Below are 24,863 nucleotides of genomic sequence, written 5' to 3' on the forward strand. Positions count from 1 at the left end.
GAGGCAGGAGGGAACCTCTGAAGCAAAAGCTGGTGACAGGTGCATGGGCGGGGCAGCAGGAGAGAGGCTGGCTTTGGGTTCTGGAATCCCATCTCCGCTGCTGGTGGGGTGTCCCCCAGCCATTGACTGCCTGCGGGGTGTCGTAAACAGAACATGAAGGGCTTGAGCAGCAGCCAGGCCACTGTGACAGGCAGGGAGAGGAGCCCCAGTCTGCATGCTCAGAGGAGACCTACCCTCCCTGCATGGGACACGCACCTCCCTGCTCGCAAGACCTCAGGCCAGGAGGGGTCCAGGGAGGCCGAGTCACTGAGCACCCTGAGAGTGCAAGGCATGGCCCGCTCCTCCCTGCCCCCACATGCTCCCTGGGCCACATCTGTGCAGATCACCCAGGTTTGCTGCCACGGCTGGCATCTCCATGGAAACCCCTAATCTCAGTCCTACCTCTGGACCTAACACCTGGTCTCCCCATCAGTGTCGAAGAGAGCGGCATACAGACCCAGGATGCCCAGCATCCAGCAACACACTGCGGTGTCCTGTCTGGGCCCACAGGTCTCTCCCGCGTCTCGGCCTGCTGGGCTGGGGCAGCACCTGGCCACTTCCTGGCTAGAGCTCTGAGCTGCACGGTGTCCCTCAGCCTCCTCAGAAGCCCGGGTTACTCTCTCGGGACGGTGACAGCTGGACCACAGAGCTACCGTGACAGGGAGGCCCCTTCCTGTTCGCGGGGAGCTGAATACAGCAGCCGGAGCTGGTACCCCCCGGCTCCTCTCGCTCTGTGCTGAGCCCATGTTGCCCGAGGCCCAGGAAAGCGACGGCCGAGCCGCCGTCCCCGCTGCCGTCAGGTGGTGCATCTTCAGCAGGACATAGCGGTGCAGGGGGCCATGTCCGAGCTCCAGCTCCATCCTGACCACGGGAAGGGCTCCCACTGCCCCTGGTCCTGCGCCGGCAGCCAGGTGAATGGTCAGAGCTGCCTGTCAGGGCCAGGCTCATTGGTGAGGGTTGCCTTTGGGTGATGTGCCATCATTTCCCCCGAAGTGGGCTGAGCCACGACGTGCAGGCTCGAGCTGCTGGGCCCTGGCCAGCCTCCCCTCAGAGGGGCAGGGTTGTAGCCACAGTGGCTGCCCATCAGGCTGGGGCTGGGCCCCAGGCTAAGCTCTTGCGTGTTGAATCTGAAGGAATCCTCACAACCACCCCATGGCGGTTCCTGTGGCCGTCGCCCTTTATAGATGAGGAAACTGAGCCACGGGTCCAAGGTCAGATGGCTAGGAAGTAGCCGTGTTACAGTTGGATCCAGACTTACCTGGCTCCTGTGCTCAGCTGTTGTGCCCCAATATTGGGTCCCTCCATGAACTCAGGGGGTGCAAGGATTCTGATGAACAGCCCATAGCCTTCATGAGACCCACTTACCAGGGCCACCAGACCTTAGGGGCTAGAAGCAAATACTTTTCCAGCCCACACAGATCTGTTTCCTAAGCCAATGAGGCTCAGATGAGAGGAACAGACTTTCAGGAGATTCTCTGGAAGGGTGGTTAGAAGCAGGGTGGGGTCCCAGGGGATCTAGTCCCTGGGGCAAGCTGAACAGGGCTACTACCCTGCACGACTCTGGAAAGCATCGGGCACATGGTAGCAGCACTCTGCACAACTTGTGCAGCCGTACAGAGCAGCTAGGGAGGGTGGTAACAACAGGAGTTGTAGGAACCGTCAGCATGCCTGGTGGCAAAACCAGCTGTCCTTGCCCAGGGGCGGAATGACCACAGGCCTCTGGACCCCAACACTCAAACATCAATGTCCTGCCAAGCTGAAGGCCCAGTAGAGAGTTTTTAGCAATAGACAATCCCTGTTGTCTGCAGGCCTAGTCCTGCCACAGAGAAAGGGCCAGGCTGCCTCCTCCCCCTTCTCCCTGGACCCTGTTCCAGGCCCCAGCTGGCTTCCTGGCTGGCTGCTAGCCCTGGCTTTCACCCCAAAGGGAGCCAGTCGTAAACAGGAAATGCTTCCCGATGAGATGCCTGCTCTGGGCCCCATCACCAGCCCACAGACCGAAGACCATATCCAAGCAGAAGTATTGACTGGTCCCAGCAACTGAGGGGGAGGGGATGTTCACGGGGCTCCCCTACTTTGGGGCTGACCGTTGGGCAAGGGGTGCAGGCCTGAGGCAGACACACTCCCCAAGGTTGAGCTCCGTGAGCCTGTGGCCAGGCCCAACCCTGACCCCTGCCCTCCTATGCCTGGTGCCGCCTGCTCCCCAGCTCCCTCCCGTGTGTGCCAAGACTGATGCTGAGCCCTTCTCCTTTCCCAGAGACAGCCCACAGGCAGCCCCCAAGTCGCAGAAAGCAGATTCCCCGAGCATCGACTACGCAGAGCTGCTGCAGCACTTTGAGAAGGTCCAGAAGAAGCACCTGGAAGTGAGGCACCAGCGGAGCGGGCGCGGGGATCACCTGGACCGGAGGGTTGTCCTTTGACAGGCCCGGCATGGAGAAGGGCCCAAGGAGTGGCCCCATGGAGCATTCAGGGTCTTCAGGCCCCCTCCCTGAGGAGCTCACAGACCTGCCTGGAGGGGAGGGCTGGGCCTGGCCACCAGCGCGGGGTGGGGGCACCGAGGCTGTGCACCCCCCCTCGTAGCCCCGCCCCCTGGGCCTGTGGGCTGCACCCTGGCGCTCAGACAGAGCTGGCGTCCCACCGGTGTGGGGCCGAAGCCTCAGACACCACCCCTTCTCTGGAACAGGTCTCTTTCTGATACCCTCTTGTAAAAGAGCTTGAGCTCTCCAGCCCACCAGAGTTCTGGTCTTGTGCTGGTGTGTGTGTACACAGAAGTATGCAGACCTGTCTGCAAAGAGGGACCAGCACAGAAGTCCGAATCAATGATACAGCCCCTGCCCCAATAAAGAAATGATGGAAAACCCTCAACCGCACCTGCTTGCTCCTTCCCACGGGCACCTGTTCTCTGCCTGCCTGATGCCCACAGCTGCTCCAGGATCATGTTGCTGGTCCTGGAGTGCTGGCTGCACCTAGAGAGGCTGGTCCCCCGCACAGTGCCCTGATGGGTGTGTTCTGGGTCCCAGTTCTCACCTCTCGGAACCACCCCTTCCTGAAGACCACCAGGCACTGGCCTGAAACCCTGAACCCTACCTTCCCAGGCACCTAATCGGACTTTTCCACCCAGATTCCCCCAGGGTAATGGGCCATGTCCCCATTGAACAGATGAACCACACCTTGAGTTTCTGAATGAAAGGGCACTCACTGCAGGCTGCACATCACTGGAAATGGAAGGGAAGGCCCAGACCAGCGCGGGGACAGAGGAGGCGTCCTAGGTGCCCACCTTGGTTTGGCGAAATAAGGCTCATTAACACACCTGTAGGCCAGAGTCCACCTGATTCCAGGCTTTGGGAAGGCTCTGACTAGCGTAATGAGCTCCCAGGTGGTTCTCATGATGGCCCGGGGAGAGGGCGAGAATGAGTGCGTGTGCGTTGTTCCCCAGGCTCCCGCGTAGCGCAGGGAGGGTGGGTTTCCCTGCCCGGAGTCTCCAGGACGACAGGCTGTACTCGCTGGTCGTCCACGTGAACACGCGTGCGTCCCCACACACGTGTATCCAGGCGACGGGGACTGGAGACGGCAGCCCACCTCTGCTCAGCTGCTCTGACACCGGCCCCCACTGCCGAGTAAGCAGGTTGCCCGACCTGGTCACGACACCCCAAAAGCTCAGCCTGCCCCGCCCCCAATGCTAGTGGCTTCGGCACCGTTTGGAAAAGCAACCAAAGAGCTTCTGGAGGACCGTCCGGACTCGTCATTGCCCGGAATGGAACGTCCCAAGGTGGGCGACACCCCACGCGCCCCCGTGAGTCGTATATCGTGTCCGCGGGACGCTCCCGGAGGAGCCCAGCCCGCCGCCCCTCCGCTAAAAGCGCGGGAAGACCCGGGCCGGAGACCACAGGCTGTAGGGGGTGCCGAGCCCCTTCCCCGGCGGCAGACACCCAACCACCGGTCCCCACCCGCCAGGCAGCCCGGTGGGCCCCGCCCTAGCACCGCCCCAGCACCGCCCCCGGCCCGCGGCGGCGCCCGAACCCGCCGGCCCCGCTCGCCCGGCCCGTCTGGCTGCGCCCGGGCTCGGATTTCAAAGCCGGGCTCCGGCGCTGAATGGGCCTGCGCCCGGGCGGCCTTTCCCACAGCCCCCGCCCCCCACCCCCGCCGCGGTCCTCCCTCCGCCGCACCCACGTGACGCCCGAGCCGCGGCGGCTCGGATTACCGCCGCCGCTCCAGTCCCCGCGCCGAGGCCGCGCAGCCAGCTGCCCGCGCCGCGCCCCCCGCGCCGCCCGTCCGCCCCGCCGCGCCATGGCCCGCGCCGCCCAGCCGCGGCCCGCCACCCTGGAGCGCCGCGCGGCCGGCCGCTGAGCGCCGCCCGGAGGCGGAGGCCCGGCCCGGCCCCGGAGCGAGCGCCCGCCGCGCCCGGCTCCCTCGGCTGCCGGCTGCCGGCGCCCCACGCCCCTGCCCGCGCCCGCCGCCGCCGCCGCCGCCCGGCCCGGCCCGACCCGAGCCGAGCCGAGCATGGAGACGGCGGAGAAGGAGTGCGGCGCCCTGGGAGGGCTCTTCCAGGCCATCGTCAACGACATGAAGGTAACGGGGTGCGGCGGGGCGGGCTGCCTGGCGGGCGCGCGGGTGCGGGTCCCCTCTGGGGACGAGTGGCGGCGGGCATTCGGGCCCCGCTGTGTGCGCGCGCTGCGCCGTCTGTATGCCCTTGTCTGAACGCGTCCGGCCTGCGTCTGCTGTGTGCCTGGGTCTTGGGGTGCCTGTTTGAGGGGGTGTGGGTGTTCGTGGGCTGGGTGTCCGTCCTGCGCCCGGGGTCTTTGCCCGGGGTCGCCGGGTCGTAGTGCCCCCATGGGGTCCCTCCCGGAGCCTGCTCACACGCGGGCTCCCTGCGCCCCCGACCCCCCAAATCATGAATGGGGTTTGGCTCCCGTGTCGACCCTACGGCCCTAAATTTGATGGGTCCCGGGTCTCGCCGGCCTCCGCCCCCTACCACCACCGTGCACCCTCCCCCCCCCCCATGGCCCTGGAGCCCAGACAATGCTGTCACCGCCAAAGCAGGGGAAAATAATAAAGCAGAGAACCATTAACTCCTTCCCTGCCGGCCTCTGCCTCTGTGCTAGACCCTGCGACTCCTGCACCCCCACCCCCACCCCTGCCCAGGTCCCCAGAAACAGGCCCTAGGAAGCTGCAGGATTCCAAGGTCTCCAGGCTGACCGTCCCTGCATCCCAAGGCCTCTGTCTTCACCTTGGAGGGAGGAAGGGAGAGGGTTGGGGTTTCTGGAGCAGCCCCAAGGGAGAACCTACCACCCCAGGCTTTCAGCACCAACCCCCAGCACCCCTCCATGACTGGCCAAGGCCAGACAGGAGCAAGCCACCAACTCTTGGCTCACCACTGGCTCAATAGGTGGGGAAACTGAGGCCTGGGAATGGCTCAAGGTCATTAAGGAGACTGTCCAACTCTGTCCCTGACCTCACCCCTCTCTGTTGATCTGGGGAGCAAGGAAGATCCTCTTCCCAGAGAGGCCAGGGTTTGGAGGGCTGGCCCAGGCTGACTAGGCAGAGGGGAGTTCCAGCTCCAGTGACAGGATGGGGGCCGGGAACAATGCTCCTACCTTTCTCCTCTGCGGCAGGATTGTGGGGCAGGGGAAAGAACGGGGCTCTCCACATGAACTCCTGAGAGTCCCTACCCTATCACACACTCCCCAAGTATACAACACAGACTCCCACAGTGACATCACAGGCCCAGGAGGAGACACCACACACCAGTGCAGCTAGCCCCACAGCGGCCAGGCAGGCCCTTCTGGAGGCTCCCAGTGCTGCCGGGGGCGGGGGGGGGGGGGGGGACAGGCCTAGGGGCAGCTGCCGGATCTCTGCCCCAGGAAAAGGCCTGAGGCCATCCCCACCTAGGACTACAGGGTTAGCAGCCTATAGATGTCCCCCACCCCCCACATAGGGTGCTCCCCTGAGACCTCCATCCCCTGCAGCTCTACCTCTGGGCCCCTCTGGCAGCCCTCAGAAGTCCTGGCCTCCCCTGCCCTCAGCAGGCCCTCTGTCCTGTGGACATCAAAGCCCTGGCACTGGGATCCCTTCCTGGGACCAGGCAGCCCAGACCACCCTCCCCTAGCTACCCCCGGGGCTGGCAGAGAATGGGACCTTCCCGCACCCTCCTCCTCTGCTAACACTGCAGAGAGCAGCATCGTCTCTGCTCAGAGACGAGGGACAACACTGTCCCTCCCTCCCCAGGCAATTTGCAAGGAACTTGGAGATCAGACAGAAGGAAAAGGGAGATAGACCAAGAGTTTCAGGCCAGATTTTCTGACATGTGTAGGTTTCACCTGGGGTGATGCCAGGTACTTGGGACATATGCATGTGTTCAGGTCAGGGACAGAGAAGGGACTCGGCCACCTGAAGGTTGATCACCTGGATTTGGGGGGGGCAGCTTCTGGCTGTTTCCCTTGGTGATCTGAGCCACAGAAGGAGCGGGGCTTCCACAGAGGAAGGGGGTCAAACTGAAGAGACTGAGCTTGCCCCACGAGGCCTGTCCACAGCGTGTCCACAGGCCCCACAACAGCCGCAGAGCAGGATCGAGGCCGCCCCGAGCTGCACCTGGAGGCTGGAGGATCAGGAGGAGGGCACCAGCTCAGAGTTGGGGTGGGGAGCTCAGGAGCTTTCCCTGCCTCTGTGCCTCACTTAACTCAGCTTAGATGCCCCCTGGGTGGGTGCCAGACCGCCCACTGAAGCTCAGAGAGGGGCAGAGGGTTGCCCAAGATGGCAGGACGGGGCGAAGCTCCTTCAGCAGAGTGAAGTGGGCCTCCATTCAGTACTGGCCAATCCAGAAAATGGGCCCATAAACTTCGCCTGTCCTCCCAAAAGTGGGGAGTGTGGCCCAGACATAGGCCCTGCTGGGTGGAAGGGGCTTCCAGCCAGAGGCAGGGACCCTGTGCCCCCTCATTTTTTAACCAGCATTAACTGAGCGCTTACTGCGTACTGGGCAAGGTGCTAAGTGCTTCCCCTGCAGTGCCTCCTCGAGTCTTCACACAGACCCAGTACTGTAGGTGTAGTTCCCAGCCTGATTTGCCAGGTGAGGAAACTGAGGTCCAGAGGGGAGCCCTGGTCCAGGGTCATCCAGAAAGCCGTCTCTCTAGGATCACAGCCAGGACGACAGTCCCTGCCAGGTAAGAGACAGAGTCTCCGAGGGCCAGGAGTCCCAGCGGCCTCCGCATCAGACTCGCGCCATCCACCTGAGCGCCTCTGGTGACAAGCACTGGGGACGGAGTGGGGGTTTCCCCCATCCCTGCAGTTCCTGTCCCCTCCCCTCTTGCTGCCCAGATGCTGAGCTCTCTGTACCCCTGGAAGTACGGGTAGTGATCAGTCAGACATGGAATCAGATCTTGCCTCTGCCGTCTGGAGGCCTTGAGCGAGTCAGTTAATCTTTCTGAGCCTCAGTTTCCTGACCTGTGGAATGGGGGTGATAGTTGTATTTATTTCACAGGGCTGTGCTAAGGATCTGACACATTCCCAGTGCAATGGGCTTCGTTCACACAGTGCCCGGCATGGCCAGGAGCGGTCACTGCCACTAGTGGTAACCCAGAGTCTTAGAGCCTGACAGCCAGGGCATGGCCAGGGTGGGGGCATGGGCCCAGGTGAGCACTGAAGACACTACCCTGGACACTGGCTGCTCCAGCTACCCCCCACACACACACACACACCTCTTCATCTCCAGGGTCCTTTATGAATTACATACCGGTGGGGATGGAGCCCCGGTCCTTAGAGACCAAGGTGCTCGGGTCCCTCTGCTGAGGAGGAACTAGGCCAGGCCTCCCCCATGCCCTGTCTTGTCCCCTCCCCACTGGTAAAGCTGAGGGGGTAAGGGTCTGAGATGGAGTGAGCCGGGCTGGCTGGAGGCCGGGGAGATGGGCCTCAGCCTAAGGACTGTCTGGGGTAGGAACCTGTCTGTCCCCAGCTTCACCTAATCCCTTGTGCTCCGAGACTGCCCAGAGGCTGCTGAGGGGCCGAGAAGGTGTCCTGGGGGCCAGGACAACTGCCCTTGGACCCCTGCCTCTTCAGCATTGTCTCTTCTCCCTGGAGGTCTTAGCAAGGCTTCAGGGCTGGGATGTTGAGGTGATGTGAGCATGCCACCTTTCAGAAGACTCTTGGGGGTGCCAAGGTGAGGGTCAGCTCATTGGGATTGCCAGGGACAACCTACCAGGCTACTTTACCCTGAACTGTGCACACATGGAGACAGCCCACCCACAGCCTCCCCCGTCCCGCTCCAGCTTGTGTGAACTTCTCAAATATTTGCTTTCCCTGGGCACTGGCTGTGCTGGGTTGGGAGGGGAGGGAGCTTCTAAGGCTGTCAGAAGTTGTCCTGTCTCCTTTCCGTCCCTGCAGGCTGTCCTCAGCTGGAGAGGCCATCTAGAACCTGCCCCTGGGTTCCAGTCTGGCAGAGCCTCCTTCTGAAGCCTTGAGGGCAGGGGTCTCTGCCTTCTCTGTTTCCCCAGCACTGAGCACCCCAGCCTACATGGAAGGGAGGGTTAGAAGCCCTTTGGGGCTGGGGCTTTGCTGGCCTTGGGCTCCCCTGCAAGCATCCAGGCCTCCACAGGGCCCTTAGGCCAGGGCTGAGGTTTCTTCAGGACCCAGGCGCCATGGGAGGGCGCATTAGCCAGAAAAGCCCCTTGATCAGACTGGACAACTTGGTCGCCAACAGCCCAGCCTCCCCACTGGGAAACCCCCTCCCAACTCAGAGCTTTGGGCCAGGCTGGGATAAAGGCCACACTGTGTCCCCAGGAGGGGAGGGGAACTGGGGGTGGAGAAAGGTGGCTCTGTTGGCCGCACAAGGCCCCATTCAGCCTGGGGCCTGGCTGTCCTGGGCAGGCTGGCTGGGCCCTGCAGCAGTCACAGGCTCCGCAGGCCCCGGGCCTGGGATGGATGGGTGTCCCGGCTGGTAGCAGCTTCCGGGGCCCAGGGTGGGCGCCCCCAGAGGCCCCAGTTAGAGACCCGGCATGGCGAAGCCCTGCTGGTGCACACTGGGCCTCTGCTCCCCTTGCTGTGTGGCCTATCCTGCTTGTGTCCACAGGGACACGGTTCCCCTCACACAGCTCAGCCCAGAACCCCTGCCAGAACCTAGGAGAACCCCGAGGAGACAGAACCTGCCATTTTCTGTTTCCATCTCCCCTGAGGGAGGATGTGGGCCAAAACAGTGGCCTCTGTAGACAGTAGGCCAGACTTACTGTCAAGGAGGGAGGGATGAGCAAAAAAAGGCACGTGTTCCCGGGGCTAGGCCTTCCTCAATCCCTGTGGCTCTGTCCTTGGTCCTCTGTCATCCCAGAAGGCCTAGGAGCCTCCCTCTCCACGGGGGCAGGGCCACTCTCTCAGAAACTGCCCAGAATCTGGACCGAGGCATGTGGGGAGCCCAGCCTTACAGCCTCCATAATCTCATTATGTCTCCGTCTCCTCGGCAGAGCTCCTACCCCATCTGGGAGGACTTCAACTCCAAGGCCACGAAGCTGCATTCCCAGCTGAGGTGAGGCTGCCGAGGGTGCCCCAGCTGGGGAGGGGATGGGCAGAGGATAGGACACCTCACCCACAGACCATCCCACTGTCCATCTCCCCAGGACCACTGTGCTGGCTGCTGTGGCCTTCTTGGATGCCTTCCAGAAAGTGGCAGACATGGCCACCAACACCCGAGGTGGGGAGGGGGCGTGGCTGGAGGTTGGGTACGCCCCAGGTTGGGCTTGGAGGCTGGAAAGGCTGAGTGGAGTGTAAGCCAGGGAGACGACATGGGCCCAGAGGTGGGACCCTGAATTCTGTTCCCTAATGGAATAGGCTGGTCGTTGAGAGAGCGAGCCTCTTAGCACTAGTGGCATGCAGGCAGGAGTGGGTGAACGGTGACAGGGATGTTACGGCGGGGGTTCCGTTCTTGCCGTGGGCGGCCAGCTCCGACCCTCACCACAGTTGTTCAGCCTTCTGTACAGTGCGTCTGACCATGGCATCCTCTCACCCCCTCGCATCTGCCCGTCTGAGAGCACGCAGGGGCAGACAGTCCCCTGTTGGCCTTGGCGTCTCCTCTGCCTTCTAGTCCAAGTAGCAAGGATCTGGGCCCCTGAGAACCAAGGTAGCGGGCGCTTGCTCGCACTCTCATGCCTGCCTCTGGGCACCTGGAGGGGGTTCCCACCAGGGCTGGAGGGGATTTGGGCTAGCCCTTTGGACGGTCTCTAGCACTGGCCTGCCCACCAGAACACCTGCAGCTGCAGCAGGCGGGCACGGCGGGCATGGGCAGGGCCTTGGTCCGGCACAGAGAAGAGTCTCGGCAAATACTGAGAACCGACCAAATCCCCCGCACCGACGGCGGGATCGCCTCTCGGGATCGCGCAGTGCTGGGGGCGGGGCGCGGGCTGCGAGCAAGGCCTGAGTGGTCGGCGCGCCCCCTCGTGGCCGAGGCTGGGACTGCAGATGCCCCGGCGGCCCCTTCCCACGCTGCGCGCTTGCCTCGCCAGGGGCCACAAGGGACATTGGCTCGGCGCTCACGCGCATGTGCATGCGCCACCGCAGCATCGAGACCAAGCTGCGGCAGTTCACCAAGTGAGTGGGTGCCGCGGTCGGGCTGGCGGGCGCGGGTGACGAAGGGAGACCTCGCTGGTGACCCTGACCCTCCTGCCCCGCCCACAGCGCGCTGCTGGAGAGCCTCATCAACCCGCTGCAGGAGCGCATCGAGGACTGGAAGAAGTCGGCCAACCAGCTGGACAAGGACCACGCAAAAGGTAGGCCCCGGGCTCGGGCCGGGGCTTCCTGTCCCCATTGTGCAGAGCCCCCCCATCAGAGCACTCCTCTCTCACCCTGTGCACAGAGTATAAACGAGCCCGACATGAGATCAAGAAAAAGTCTTCAGACACGTTGAAGCTGCAGAAGAAAGCACGCAAAGGTAGAGCCCACAGTGGCCCATGGAAGCATAGCCCCATGGAGCCCCACTCTGTATCCCCCACACCCTGGAGGGTGCCCCAAGACATCATCCTGGCTAGAGGGGCCCTATCCTGGATACAGGACCCTCCAACCTGCTGGGTGGGACAGAGGGAGCCTCCCTGCACCCCAGACCTGGCCCAAGCCCTCCCCTCTCAAGGAGGCAGCAGGAGGCCCAACAGGCCCAGGCCCCCACACCCCTGCCCCAGGAGTGGCTCTTTCCATCCGGCTGTCTTTCACACATTCTTTCTTTCTCTGTCTCTCCTCCTCTCCTCCTCCCACATCCTTCCTGTAGAGCTACTTGGTAAGTCAAATGTCTGTCCCTCCAGCTGCTCCTCCCGTCCTTGTCCCATTTGTCTGTCTCCCCCAGCTCAGGGCCATTGGAAGGAGCCTCTCCAGGCCAAGGAGGAGCGAGGAAGGCGGTCGGTCCAGCGAGGGAGGGGCCCGGGGCACGGTCCTCCTGGGGCCCTGGGGGCCCCTGGCCAGGGATGAGTCTCAGGCCACTGCTGGGTCAGTCTGCCAGGCTAAGAGGGGTTGGAGCGGGCGGGGTGGGGGGCACAGGCCCTGGCTGCCCTACTCCCACCAGGCCCGCCCAGTTACCTGTCGCCTTCTCACTTCCTGTCTCATCATCTCTACATCATCCTCTTGCCTCTCTCTGTCTCTCTCACTGCTGCTTTGTGTCGCTGTTGCTGTCCTTGTGCATTACTCCCTGAGCTGAGTGGGAGCCCAACCCCTTCCCCCGGGGTCCACCCCCTAGCTCTCCTGACCCCCCGCACCTCTCAGTGGCCTGGCCTGCAGCTAAGCCCCCAGGCTCTACTTTGTCCGCTCCCGCCCTCTCGCTGTGCCCTGTGCGGTGAGGGGCTGCTCGCCCTTGGGCAGTGAGGGTATCCTGGGGATGCAAGTCCCAGCTCTGGAGGCCTCTGCTGGGCTTGCCTGAGCACGCCTGCTCCCAGGGTGGCTCCCGGTGGCTCCGGCCACTCCAGGTCCCGGCTGGCTTTGCAGCTTTGGTGTCTTTCCGGTGTGTGCGTCTGTCCTCTCTGCCTGCTCTGGGACCAGCCCCAGCACAAGCGCCAGAGTCCTGGCTGCCCTCCCCGGTCCCCAGACCCCCATGGTAGGGCCCAGCCCCACGGCCAGGGACTGCACCTCGGGGCCTGAGCCATGCACACAGCGAGCCGGGCCGGCGTCCCCAGCGCGGCCTCTCCTCCCAACCCCTCCAGGGAAAGGAGACCTGCAGCCACAGCTGGACAGCGCCCTGCAGGACGTCAACGACATGTACCTGCTGCTGGAGGAGACCGAGAAGCAGGCAGTGCGCCGGGCCCTGATCGAGGAGCGTGGGCGCTTCTGCACCTTCATCACGTTCCTGCAGCCTGTGGTGGTGGGTCCCTCGAGTCAGAGGGGTGTTCTCAGCATCCCCGCCATTGGGCTAGTTGAAGGGTCTCCCCAAATCAGGAAATTCCAAGAGTCAGGCTTCGGGAGCTGCTGGTGGGGGTTCTTCTGGGTGACTCAGAGGCCCCAGCAGGTTGGACCAGGGCCCAGGGTTGACCCCTCGGCCACTTCTCAGTGATACCTGGCTGGGTCCCTTCAGAGCCGCGTGCTCACAGCCCAAGGACAGGTCTCCTAGCTCATGATGTGCTAATTTGGTCTGGACAGATGGTCACACTGGCCCCAGGGTGTCCAGTTCCAGCCTCCGTCAGACCCGAGCAGTGTTGGGTGAGAGGAGAGAAGCCAGGGGAGGCCCATTCCTCCAGGGTGCGGGGGGGTGGGGCAGGGGCAGGGCCGGTGGGTCTGACCCGCTGCTTCCCCAGAATGGCGAGCTGACCATGCTGGGAGAGATCACCCACCTGCAGGGCATCATCGACGACCTGGTGGTGCTGACAGCGGAACCCCACAAGCTGCCCCCCGCCAGTGAGCAGGTGCGGCCAGTCCTGGAGCTAGGGGACAGGGGAGGGGATGACGTGCTGTTGGTTGGGGATAGTAGAGGAAAAAAGAGGACAGAGGACCAGACATGTCCCAATACATGCTGTAGGACATCCAGGAGCACCTGCCCAGGGGCGGGGTGGTGTGCCCAGGACCCAGTGGGGGCCTCAGTCTGAGAGCAAATCGGGGAGGTCCCGTGTCTGCCCGGGGCTCACCCTGAACAAGCCAGACCTGGTGACGCCTGTCATCCACATGCAGAACCTGTCCCCTCCCCTAGACCCAGGCACACAAGTAGACACAGCTGCCCACACTTGCCACCCGCTCGGCTCACCACCGTGCTCCCACTGCACGAGGGTCAGTCCTACTTGACAGGCCCGTGGTGTTACTCTCACTCGGTGCCTACTGTGTGCCAGCACTGTGCCGAGCACTTTCCACGGCTATCCCACTGAAACCCCCAATGGCCCTGCAAGACAGGAACCATGGGCTGCTCTTCACGGGAGAAAACGGGGCCGGTGAGGTTCCAGAGACTTGCCCAATGGACAAAGGAGAGCCAGGATTTGAACCCCATGGTTTCCATCATGGTCACTCTCTTGGCTCCTCTGCCAGTGACACCTGGTTCTTCCATGTCCCCTGCCTGGCCCAAGAGGGGGCCGCATCCCTGAAAAGCAGGGAGGGCAGAGTCTCCCTTGATGTTCCCCTGCCCCCCCTCCTCTGGCAGCCCTGCTTCCAGACTCCCCTGGAGGGTCTGCTGTGGGGCTTGGCTCTCAATCAGGAAGGGGCGGGGGGCGCGTCTGGCCCTACCAGCCCTCCATGGGGACTCCCGGAAAACCAGAAGGCTCTCTGCAGAGGAGGGCTGCCTCTGGTGACCCCCATGCCTGTCCCTGTCCAGGTGATCAAAGACCTGAAGGGCTCAGACTATAGCTGGTCCTACCAGACCCCCCCATCGTCGCCCAGTGGCTCCGGCTCACGGAAGTCCAGCATGTGCAGGTCAGTGCGGGGTTGACGGGGGGCGGGGAGGGGCAGGGGCCCCCGAGGAGGGGATGCGTAGGCTCCCAGCAGAGCTGCATCAGGATCTGCTGTCGGGCCCCAGAATCACACAACGGCGTCACAGAGGAGTTTGCATGCAGGCGTAGAGGACAGACGTACCCCCATCTCAAGGCTGCTGCCAGCGCAGGCGTGTGGTAGCGGGAAGCGGGGGCAAGAGTGGCTTTGTTTATGGAGCAGTCGCTGGGTGCCAGGGGCCATGCCAAGTGCTTTATGCATTTTCTTCACTGAATCCTAACACTGCCATATCAGGTATGGTGTTGTCTCCAGTTCAGAGAAGGGGAAACTGAGGCACGGTGTCCTGGCATTTCACGACGGGGCTCTGCCCAGCCCAGCAGAGTTGGTGGGGGTGGAGGGATAGCAAGAATCTGAGATCAGGAAGGGACACAGACGCTTCTGGGAAGGTTGCTGAGGCCACAAGGTAAGGGACATTCCAACCGGGCTGGCTCCTGAGTGCTGGTTCCCGGACGATGCCTCCAGCCTGCACCCCGGCCCTGCTGGCCCCCGAAGTCTCATTCCATCACCGTGCAGGCTCAGGTCGGAGATGCCTCCAGGGCTGGCACTAGGACAGCATTTGGAGGAGACATTTAAGATTCAAGGTTCCTCAGGTGGGGGGCAGTGAGCACAGAGTGAGTTACTCGTGGGGGAGGCCCCTCTGTCCCAGGCTCCCCTTCCCCAGAACCACCTCTGGCTGGGCGCCTGGGCACAGGAGGTAAGCCAGGCATGGCCATCAGCAGCTCCTGTCAAGGGAGGATGGCCTGGGTCTGTTGGACTCCAGGTAGGTGTCTGTCACAGCAGGGAGGGTTGATGGCAGAGGACACCCATGACCCGGGGGGGGGGGGGCTGAGTGGCTTCAGGATCACATTCAGAAAGAAGGCAACTTCATTGCCCAGAGTGACATGGTTGCCTAGAGGATGTGAGCTACGGAGGGCTGGACACACGCAAGGGGGTTGAGGGGATGAGAACAATGATGGGTGCAGGACCCACACAGACCATCACCACACTCTAGGTATCCAGTTAGGATTTGATGGCAAAGATCAGACTTCGTGGAGGCAGTCCAGAAAGAGTCAGATTTGTGTCAGGTTCTAGCCCAAATGGGACAAGGTTTGATGCTTAGTGACTCAGTTTCCCCATCACCAATCTAAGGTTTACTGTTCTTAATGGCAAAGTAGAAAGCAAAGTGACTGCTTGGCCCTGAGCATGCCCTGGAACACTGGGGTTCTCCAGGGGCAGGTACTGGGCCAGCTCTTGGGTGCTGTCCCCTGCCCGGGCCCCCTTTGCCCCCTCCCAGAACCCAACTGTTCTGTGGCACCCAGGTCTCAGGACTTGTAGTCTGACATTGTCTTTTCCTTCCTTTGCCCCTCACCTCTCTCCTTCACCCTCGTCCTGTCATCCTTCCCTCCACGTGCACCCTGTGTCTCCCTGTCTGGCTGCTGTCCCCCTTCCCTCACTCCCTCAGTGCCCCCAGCAGCAGTAGCAGTGCCAAGGGTGGCGGAGCCCCGTGGCCTGGGGGTGCCCAAACATACTCACCCAGTTCCACCTGTCGCTACCGCAGCCTGGCACAGCCAGCCACCGCCGCCGCCCGCCTCTCCAGCGTCTCCTCCCACGACTCTGGCTTCGTCTCCCAGGACGCCACGTACTCCAAGCCCCCCTCACCCATGCCTTCAGACATCACCAGCCAGGTGAGGAGGTCTCTGCAGGGCCTGCAGCTGTTGAGACTTGCCTGGAGGTCCCCAGGACCACCTCACTGGGGACCAACCTGGCTAAGGAGAGGTGGACGAGTTTTTAGAGCAGCCGGCATCTGCCACAGCAGTGTGAGCAGGGGCTCTTATGGCCCCACTTCCTCCCCACTTCCTGATTCCTTACCTACTGCCGTCTTTTAGCCATGGGAGCCCCGAGGGGGCTGCTTAGCAGCTCTGATCCCTTGTGACCCTCCCCATGCATAGGCTTGCTGTGATGGGATGGCTGGCCCTAAAAGGCATCCCCAGGAGCCCCAGGACATCCTCCTGCTTCTACACACTTGGGCCAGTTCACTCTGAACCCAGAGACTGGCCGACGGATCTCCTCGGATGCAGGCTCAGATCCTGCAGCCTCAGTGAGATGGGCAAACGGAGGGACCACAGTAGAAGACAAAAGGAGGTCAGGCCACCTGCCCCGGGGAGCTATCCTCAGAGTGTCAGCAGTGACTGCATTTGGATCCAGTCTGCTCTTCCTCCCCGTCTAGGCTAGTGCCTCCATTTGGGCTCAGTATTTTATGTTCTGTTTTTTTTTTTTGCTCAAGGATGTCCCCATTACACTTCCAGTCTCTCTCCCTGTGCTGGCTCATTCCCATCAGTATACAGACAAGCTCTAGGATCATGCGTCTTAAAAGCCCTCCCTTCCCCCGGTGTTATCCTTCAGCCACCTAGTATTCTTCACAACAGAACTTCTCAAGAGTTGTTTGCCCTGACCGTCTCTACCTCATTTCTCCCGTTCACTTCTGTCTGCTTCACTTACATATAATTGAAAAATTTTATATTTAATTTTTCCTATATAGTTCTATGCATGTTTGCTATATATATTTTGAGAGTCTTTTATTAAATGCATACAAGTTGAAAATGTCATCTCTTCATAGTGAATTGAATCTTCTAACATGATGTAGTTGATCTTCTGTTCCTTATAATGCTTTCTTAGTCTCTTTTGTTTGATATCATGACAGCTATCTCAGCTGTATTCTGTTCAAGATTAATATTCTCATTTCCCATCTCTTTGCTTTTAAACTCACTATATCTTTATGTTTTAGATGAGTCTCTTATAAACAGCAGATGCCTAGATGTTCTTTTATACGGTCTGACGATCTCTATTTTTTAATCGGTATTTTTAGTCCACTTATATTTATTGTGATTAGTGACGTATTTGGACTTCTGTCTTCTTTTTATTCATCCTGCTTTTTTCTGTGCCTCTTTTGTCTCTTCCCTTGCCATTTGTTTTTTTCCCATTTGTTCCCCCCTACTAGATTGTCAGTTATAGTCAATTTTTTTCTTTTACAGGGTACCTTGAAATTTTAGCATACATCATTACAAAGGCTCTCACCTCCTGAATAATTTAAGGATCTTAATAAATATTTTAACTTAGTCACCCATTTTCTCCCAACTTATAAGCTATTGTATGTTATTCTCTACTTTTTTATAACACTCACAAATGACATTTTTCTTCTCAATTTCACTATCATTTTGTACATATAGTATTTGTCGAGATTTCTCCATATGTTTATACATTTCTTTGTTCATTTTTTCTTGCACCTAAAGTCTTCCTTCTTTATAAAGTACAGCATATCTTTTAGAAGTTCTTTTAGAATAGATCTATAGTAGTAAATTTTCGATTTTTGTTTATCTGTAAACATGCTTCATTTTGTTGTCTTTCTTAAAAGTTTTGCCAGGGACACAATTCTGAGGTGACAGTTATTCTCTCCCCACACTTTGAAGGTATTTTCCTACTGTGTTGAGGTTGAACACCTTTTCATACTTCTGAAGGCCACTTGGCTGTCCTCTTTTATGAAGGACCTATTCACATTTTTGCCCATTTTTCTATTAGGTCGTTTTTTTTTTTTTTTTTTTTCTTATTGATTCCTAGAATTTCTTATATGTTATGGATACAACTCCTTCATCTGAGATCTTCTCTGATTCTATGGGTTCCCTTTTTACTCTCATAATGGAGTCTTTTAATGACCTAAAATTCTTAATTTTAATGGCTGTCCAGTTTGTTCAATTTATTCATTTTTCTAAGTGTGCTTTTTGCATCCTGAGATATGTTTGTGTACTCCAAGGTCACAAAGATATTTTTCTCGAAAACGCTCTTTCTTTTACCTTTTTCATTTTGATCTGCAGCTCATCAGGAATTGTGTGTGTGTGTGTGTGTGTGTGTGTGTGTGCACGCACGCACGTGCCGCGTGTGCACGCACGTGTGATATGAGGTAGGGGTCATTTTTCCATACAGATATCTAACTGGCAGTTTATTGGAAAGGCCGTCTTTTCCCCCACTGCACTATAGTGTTGCCTTTGTCATAAATCAGGTATTCTCTATGTACCTGTAGCTGTTTGTAGGGAGTTTGTATTCTGTACTGCTGGTTGGTTTGTGCTCTCATACCAAGACCATACTGCCTTAACTATTGTAACTTTATACGAAACTTTGTGGTAACAAGTCTTCCAGCTTTGTTATTCTTCAGTATCACCTTGTCTATTTTTGGCCCTTCGCAGTTCCTTGTATTCCTTAATGTCAGCTTCTAAGTTTCCATCAAAAAAACAATAACAGCAACTCCTGAGGTTTTGCCTGGGGAGTGATCATGTCTCTCCATTTATTTTGGCTTTTCATTCTCTCGGTGATGTTTTGTAGTTTGCCTGCAAAGATCTTGCACATTGATCATTGGAATTTTTTTCCTTTGTTTATTTGATGTTTATTGGTGCTATTTTGTTTGTTTTAAAATTTTTATTTATTTGAGAAAGTGCATGAGCGGGTGGGGAGAGGAGCAGAGGTAGAGGGACAAGCAGACTCCACTCTGAGTGTGGAGACTGACGTGGGGCTCAACCTCATGACCCTGAGATTATGACCTGAGCCAAAATCAAGAGTCAGGTGTTCAACCAGCTGAGCCAGCCAGACGCCCCTGCTGATGCTATTTTAAATTATATTGGCTTTTTAGGGATTTGTTTGTTGGCTGCTGATATTTAGAAATTTGATTTTTTTCTTTGGTATATTGATCTTACATTCAATAATTTTATTAAAAACACTCATCAGTTCTGATAACTATAGACGCTTTTGAGTATCCTGCCTGTACAACAGTCATGCCTTCTATGAGTAATGACTGCTGTTTTTCTTCCTTTCCAGTCCTTTTGCTTTCTACTTTTTCTTGCCTTACTGCCCTGCTAGGACTTCAGTACTGAGCAGAGATGGTAATGGTGGGCATCCTTATCTTTTTCCCACCCTCCAAGGGAAATATGCTGATATCTGTGTAGATACTCTTTACTATCAGATGAAGGAAGTTCTCTTCTATCCCCAATTTAAGTATTTGTTTGTTCATGAATTAACATTGAATTTTTCCACTGAGTGTTCCAAATGCTTTTTCCATTGGTTTTTGTTTGCTCTAACAATTATATTGGTAAGAATCCAAATTGGTTTTTGTTTCGTCTGAATCCTCACCTGTGGTTCTTTGTTTCCTTTTATTTCGGTGATCTTGGTTCATCATAAACTGCAAAAAAAAAAAAAAAGAAAAAAAAATCTGGGGGTCTAAATTAAGGAGAATTTGGAGAGTTTGACCGGGCAGGCGTGGTACTAATAATGGACCCTTTGCAGGAACCCTGCCTTAATTCAGGCCATCACAGGGCGAGCCCCTCACCTTGGCCCTTGCCCAGTCTCCCAACCTCTGTGCTGCACTCCGCGTGTGCCTCAGGGAGCCCTCGTGGTCCTGTGTCACTCTGGCTGCTTTTGTCTTCATTCTTGTGTCTTCTTTTGAGTTGGGGGCTTCCCAGGCCACTTAGTCCCCACGACTGCCCAGGGCAGGAGTCTCCACTGCACGCTTGGTCCACTCAAAAGCAGACTTCCACCCCCACCTTTCTGTGACCTAGTTCTCGAGATCTCCAGGGATGTCTCCGTGCGCTCATCGGATGGACCCCCAGCAGCATCAGCTCTGCTGACCATCCCTCTTCCACAGGGCAGGGCCTTCTGACTTCCATGACACCATCTGCTTATGGTTTTTTTCCCACTTCTCTGGCAGCTCCTTGTTCCTCTCCTTTGCTGGACCTTCCTCTTCTTCCCAGCCACGGAGCATGGGTGTGCCTGAGGTCCTTGAACCTTCTCTCTAACTGCCCTTGCCTCCGACGTGACCTTACTCTGTCTCATGGCTGTGGATTGGTGGCTCCACCCTTGTCCTCTCCCTGAACTCCAGCCCCGTAAATGCGGTTGCCCACGTCGCATCTGTGCGTAGATAGCTAACAGGCAGCTCAGCTCTGCACATGCAGGACAAACTGTGGACTCCTTCCTTCCTGCAGGCCGGCCCTTCTGAGATGACAGGGACCGTCAGCCCCGCTGCCCTCCCTAGTGTCTCTCTTTCCCTGGCCCACCCCGTCCGGACCGTCAGCAGCGAGTCCTCTTGTTACTTCTCACAACCTCTGGCTCTTGGGCTGGGCCGCGGGGTCGATCGGTGCCCTTAGTGTGTGCTCAGGGTGCTGAGATCTGCTGCAGACGCTCGCAGGGGTGGCGGGGTGGGGCACCGAGCCGGAATGCCCCGCTGCATGCCGGCGCTATGACCAGGTCTGTTTTCTCCTCTCCTCTTGGCCTCCCTGCCCCGTCCGCCCGCCTGCTCGCCTCTGCATGGCAGAAGTCCTCCAGCTCTGCGTCCTCAGAGGCCTCGGAAACCTGCCAGTCCGTTAGCGAGTGCAGCTCCCCCACCTCGGTCAGTGCCCCCCACCTGCAGTGGGAAGCAGGGAGGGTCCAGGGTCAATCAGAGGGGGGTGCACACAGTGCCTGCTCCCCACAGGAGAAGCCGCCTGGGCACACCTGCAGCCACTCCCAACACATCTTTCCCTCCTGGGACATGCCATCCTACCCCTGGGCCCAGAGGGACTGAGGGGTCATGGCACCCTCCGTGCCCTGCCCTTGGCCATGATCATGAGCCTGAGGCCCCCATATGGGCCTGAAAACCCTGAACCTCAACTATAGTGAGGGGGCTCTTCGCCGTGGACGGCAGGGCCAAGGGCCCCCTGACCCATCTGCCACGCCCTGCAGGACTGGGCCAAGGTGGGCCCCCACGAACAGCCCTCAGGCACCAGCCTGCAGCGGAGGAAGGACCGAGCAGAGCACCCCCGAGACACGGAGCCAGGCCTGGCCAGCGGGGGCACCCTGGGTCCCAGCGGAGAGGAGGCTCCACGACCCCGCATGTCCCCTGCCACCATCGCAGCCAAGGTAGGCGCCAGCTCCCCTGGCAGCCCAGCCCCGGGCCCCAGCTTCCCTCCCAGGTCAGTGCCAGGAGGCCCAGCAAGTGGTCTAGGGGCCAGCCCCCTCCCCCTGGCGGGAGCCACCTGCAATCAGGGCTGAGGGGGGCAGCAGGGAGCCAGGCTTCAGCCTGCAGTCTTACCACCCCCAGCACGGTGAGGAGGTGTCCCCGGCGGCCAGTGACCTGGCCATGGTGCTGACGCGCGGCCTGAGCCTGGAGCACCAGAAGAGCAGCCGGGACTCCTTGCAGTACTCCAGCGGCTACAGCACGCAGACCACCACGCCCTCGTGCTCCGAGGACACCATCCCCTCCCAAGGTAGGCGGTGGGGCCGGGGCTGGGTCACAGGGGCCTTCACAGCCCTGGCCCCGGCCCACTGCATCCCGTGCCCCCAGGCTCCGACTACGACTGCTACTCTGTGAACGGGGACGCGGAGGCCGAGGGCCCCGCCGAGTTCGACAAGTCATCCACCATCCCCCGCAACAGCAACATCGCCCAGAACTACCGCCGCCTGATCCAGACCAAGCGCCCCGCCTCCACCGCGGGGCTGCCCAGCGCTTCGGGCGCGCCCCCCGGCGTGGCCACCATCCGCCGCACGCCGTCCACCAAGCCCACCGTGCGCCGCGCGCTCTCCAGCGCCGGCCCCATCCCCATCCGGCCGCCCATCGTGCCCGTGAAGACGCCCACGGTGCCCGACTCCCCCGGCTACGCGGGGCCCACGCGGGCGGGCAGCGAGGAGTGCGTCTTCTACAGCGACGAGGCCGCCTCGCCCCTGGCCCCGGACCTGGCCAAGGCCTCCCCGAAGAGGCTGAGCCTGCCCAACACGGCCTGGGCCAGCCCGGCCCCCGAGGCGGCCAGCTACGCCGGGCTGGCGGCGGACGACGACGACGAGCAGCAGCAGCTGGCCGCCAACCGGCACAGCCTGGTGGAGAAGCTCGGGGAGCTGGTGGCGGGCGCCCACGCCCTGGGCGAGGGCCAGTTCCCCTTCCCCACCGCCCTGGCCGCAGCCGCCCCCGCCGAGGAGACGCCCAGCCCGCCCCCTGCCGCCTCGGGCGACCCCCCGGCCGAAGACATGCTGGTGGCCATCCGCCGTGGGGTGCGGCTCCGCAGGACCGTCACCAACGACAGGTCGGCGCCCCGCATCTTGTGATGGCGCCACCCTCCCGCCCTCTGGGCCCGCGACAGGCAGGCGGCCTGGCAGGTGAAGCGCAGCCGTTCAGCGCGCAGGCACAGCGAGGAGACAGCAGAGCCAGGCAAGCTTTTGGGTTTTGTTTTTTTTTTTAATCACACGTGATGGAAAGACACTCATCTTGGATTTCAGCCTTTAAAGAGGGACTGACTTCTTTAGCAAAGCTGGCCAGCTCTGAGCCCGCAGGTCTCGAACTGGATTTGGAGCCTGTTTTCTACCTTTCTTGCCTGCTCTGCCCCTCCTCTTCCTCTCCCACACGCCCTGCCTTCTCCCCCGTCTCTGGGAGCCCTGGTCTGGGCCCTCCGAGCGGTAGCGTAGGCGACCTGGCCCAGCTTCTCCCGGCCCGCCGGGCCTGGGGCTTCTCCGAATGCCGGCCCCCTCCGCTGCTGCCCGGGCCCCTGTCCTTCCTTCTCCCTTCTCTCCCCTCTGCTGGGTTCCTCTCAGTCAGGGAGGCAGGCTGTCTGGGGCGGGGCCAGGTGCCCCATCAGCTAAGTTGTCAGGTTTGACTGAAAAGCTACAGAGTGGCAGTGAAGGGGGGGGACAGGTTGAGGTTGGGAAGCCCGGCCTGCTGTGGAGGAGAGGCCCCGGGCCGTGGACCCCAAGGGGAGTTGTGGGGGCCTGTTTGGAGGAGGCTGTGGAGGCTGAGATGGCTTCAGGGCCTAGTTTCCCCTCCTCGGGGGAGGTGTGGCTGGGGTTGAGGGTCAGGGCAGCCGGGCAGGAATGCAGAGGCCTGGAGGTCATCTGGCCAGCCCCCCAGGACTGCTTTCAGAGGTGTGGTCCTCACCTGGGCACGTTGAGAATTTAACTGTGGTGGCACTTTGGTCACAGTTTCGGCCACCGCTGGTGATAGGGGCTGGAGCTGTAGAGGGTGTGGGGGGTTATTTTATGAATAATAAAATAGAGCTGACTGGACAAGGACTGTGTGTGGGGACAGGGTGGACGGTACAGGGTGTCCGAGAGTGCCTGAGGGACAGGGGTCCTCACAGTAGCCTGGTGGGCCCAGGCAGGAGGAGGAGGGCCAAACTGTCTTCCCCAAAGCCAGGGGGCAGCTGTTTTTTCCTCCAGTTTCTGGAGCAAAGCCAAAATAAGGTTGGAGAGGCCAGAGCGGGGGGGCCCCTGGCACATCTGCTTGGATGGGGGTGAGGTGCGGTCCAGGGAGATTGGCTTTGACTCTCTGTTGCCAGAGGAGATGCCATCCTGGGGCACTCCCCCCAGAGTCCAGTCTTGTGCTGGTGGTGGGTGCAGGGTGGGGGTGCCCTCCCCTCCCCGTACTGAGTCCCGCCATCTCGAAGCAGGTAGAAGCAGGTGCATCTAGGGCAAGTGGAGGGCTTCCTGTTGTCCCGCAAGCCAGCAGAGAGGGAGGCCAAGCTCGGGGGGGCAGCGGGACCACAGGGCAGGGGGTGGGGCGGGGGGCCTCCTGGGGTCAGGAGAGCAGGCTTTTCCTGGTCTGGATGGGATGGGGTTGGGTCAGAGTCTCAGTGCCAGGCTGGAGCTCCTGGTAGTTCTTCTGCAGGGAACCGGGATCCAAGCAAGGTGGCCAAGCGGGTCTGGGGAACCAAGGCGGCCCCTGGGTGGATGGAGCCACCCCAGGCTCCCGAGGGCAGACGGAGAGTGGGATCTGTAAGTTGCTAGGTCTGAGAACAGCCTTGCTGAACGCTCAGGCCAACCTGAGAGCCCAGGTTAGGGCACCTGGAGCGAGGGCCCAGGCGAGGGAGGGCCTGAAGAGGACGGGGGAGCAGATGGCCCATTTGGGAAGGCCCGGGGTGGGAGTTGGTCGGCCCCCTCCCCACAGAGCTGTGCTGGCATTTACCTAGGTGGGTGAGGGAGGAAGATGCAGGATGTGTGAGGTGAGCAGGGTAAGGAGCAGTGGGGTGCGGGGTGGCTTGGGAGGCCCAAGGAGGGGGTGGGATGGCAGAGCCCCCCCCCCCCCGGCTCAGGCCCCCTCCCTTCCAAGCCACCCCCAGGGCTGTACATAACTCCTCCATCCCCTTGACCACCTGTCTCCCGTCTAGTGACCACCTCTTAGGCCCACCCCTGTGGGATCCGAGCCACCCATCCCGCGTCACAAACGTTGGTTTTGGGGGGACTTCATTACGTTCGTTTTGGGGTTTTTTTGTTTTTTTTTCATTTTGTACAGAGAAATATTCTTTTCAAAAGCGTCTCTTGACTGAAGTAACTTTTCTGGTGCTGTTGTTAACTTGTTCCTTTTTTTAATTTATTTCCCTACCCGGGTCTCCCCTCCTGGTTCCTGCTCACCCTTTCTTCCCTCCCCCCCCATCCCATCTGCCCCATTTTCTTTCTTTTCTTTCTGTCCGTTTTTGGATAAATAATCCTCTCCTCCCTGCCCCTTCCACCCCACCCTCCCCTTGATTTAAATAGTCACTGCTACAAATAACAAAATGCACTGTGAAGAGTCCAGTATTAATAAAGTCGTACTGTAACAGCCCTGCCTCCGCCTGGCTTCTGGCCGGTCCTGTCCCCAGTCCAGCCTGGGGCAGGGGCGCCCCGGGAGCCCGGGGTTCGTGTTGCAGGGGCAGGAGTGGCCAGGTCTTGGGCCAGGACCTAAGCCTCTGAACACTTCCGCTCTGTCCCAGCCCGATGGAGCCAGGGAGGGCATCGGGGGCACTGAGGAGGACCAGCCTCTCGGTCTCGCTGAGGCCTCAGAGGCTAGGGCAGGTCTGGAAGACACTCAGGCCCTCCCTTACCATTTCCGGGCCACCTGGCAAAGGCTGCATCCAAATCCAAATCTTGAGACCCAGGCCCGGACCAGCCCGCCC

At 59.8% G+C, this 24,863-nt stretch overlaps 2 protein-coding genes across 5 annotated transcripts in view; both read left to right on the forward strand.

Annotated features, from left to right (window-relative positions):
- Positions 1-2,901, forward strand: part of VAC14 (VAC14 component of PIKFYVE complex) — a 101,331-nt gene extending 98,430 nt beyond the window's left edge. The window contains exon 19 of the mRNA XM_045810292.2: positions 2,294-2,901. Coding sequence (XP_045666248.1) covers positions 2,294-2,456 — 163 coding nt within the window. The 3' untranslated portion in view covers positions 2,457-2,901. The remainder of the gene's footprint in view (positions 1-2,293) is intronic.
- A 1,414-nt stretch (positions 2,902-4,315) lies between these two features.
- MTSS2 (MTSS I-BAR domain containing 2) lies at positions 4,316-24,529 on the forward strand. Of its 4 annotated transcripts, none has more exons than XM_045810228.2 (14): positions 4,320-4,605; positions 9,480-9,541; positions 9,633-9,706; positions 10,515-10,599; positions 10,687-10,778; positions 10,865-10,939; positions 12,192-12,349; positions 12,780-12,887; positions 13,781-13,878; positions 15,395-15,617; positions 20,285-20,359; positions 20,692-20,868; positions 21,050-21,215; positions 21,293-24,529. In XM_045810228.2, exons 1-14 carry the CDS (start codon positions 4,537-4,539, stop codon positions 22,045-22,047), a joined length of 2,217 nt encoding a protein of 738 aa, XP_045666184.2. In that variant the 5' UTR covers positions 4,320-4,536; the 3' UTR covers positions 22,048-24,529. The 4 variants fall into 4 exon arrangements, with proteins under 4 accessions (XP_045666189.2, XP_045666184.2, XP_045666187.2 ...); XM_045810231.2 differs by having other exon boundaries at positions 4,321-4,605; positions 15,491-15,617; XM_045810233.2 differs by lacking the exon at positions 20,285-20,359 and having other exon boundaries at positions 4,316-4,605.
- Positions 24,530-24,863: the final 334 nt, after the last annotated feature.

Source organism: Ursus americanus, chromosome 21 (genome assembly GCF_024610735.1).
Source record: "Ursus americanus isolate L20-20 chromosome 21, mUrsAme1.1.p, whole genome shotgun sequence".
Classification (NCBI taxonomy): Eukaryota; Metazoa; Chordata; class Mammalia; order Carnivora; family Ursidae; genus Ursus; species Ursus americanus.

Excerpts from the sequence above, each read along its gene's own strand:
- MTSS2 (XM_045810228.2), top strand. The coding sequence starts at position 4,537 with ATGGAGACGGCGGAGAAGGAGTGCGGCGCCCTGGGAGGGCTCTTCCAG. Across the intron at positions 4,606-9,479 it reads CCATCGTCAACGACATGAAG|AGCTCCTACCCCATCTGGGA; the intron begins GTAACGGGGTGC and ends TCTCCTCGGCAG. Across the intron at positions 13,879-15,394 it reads CGGAAGTCCAGCATGTGCAG|TGCCCCCAGCAGCAGTAGCA; the intron begins GTCAGTGCGGGG and ends TCACTCCCTCAG.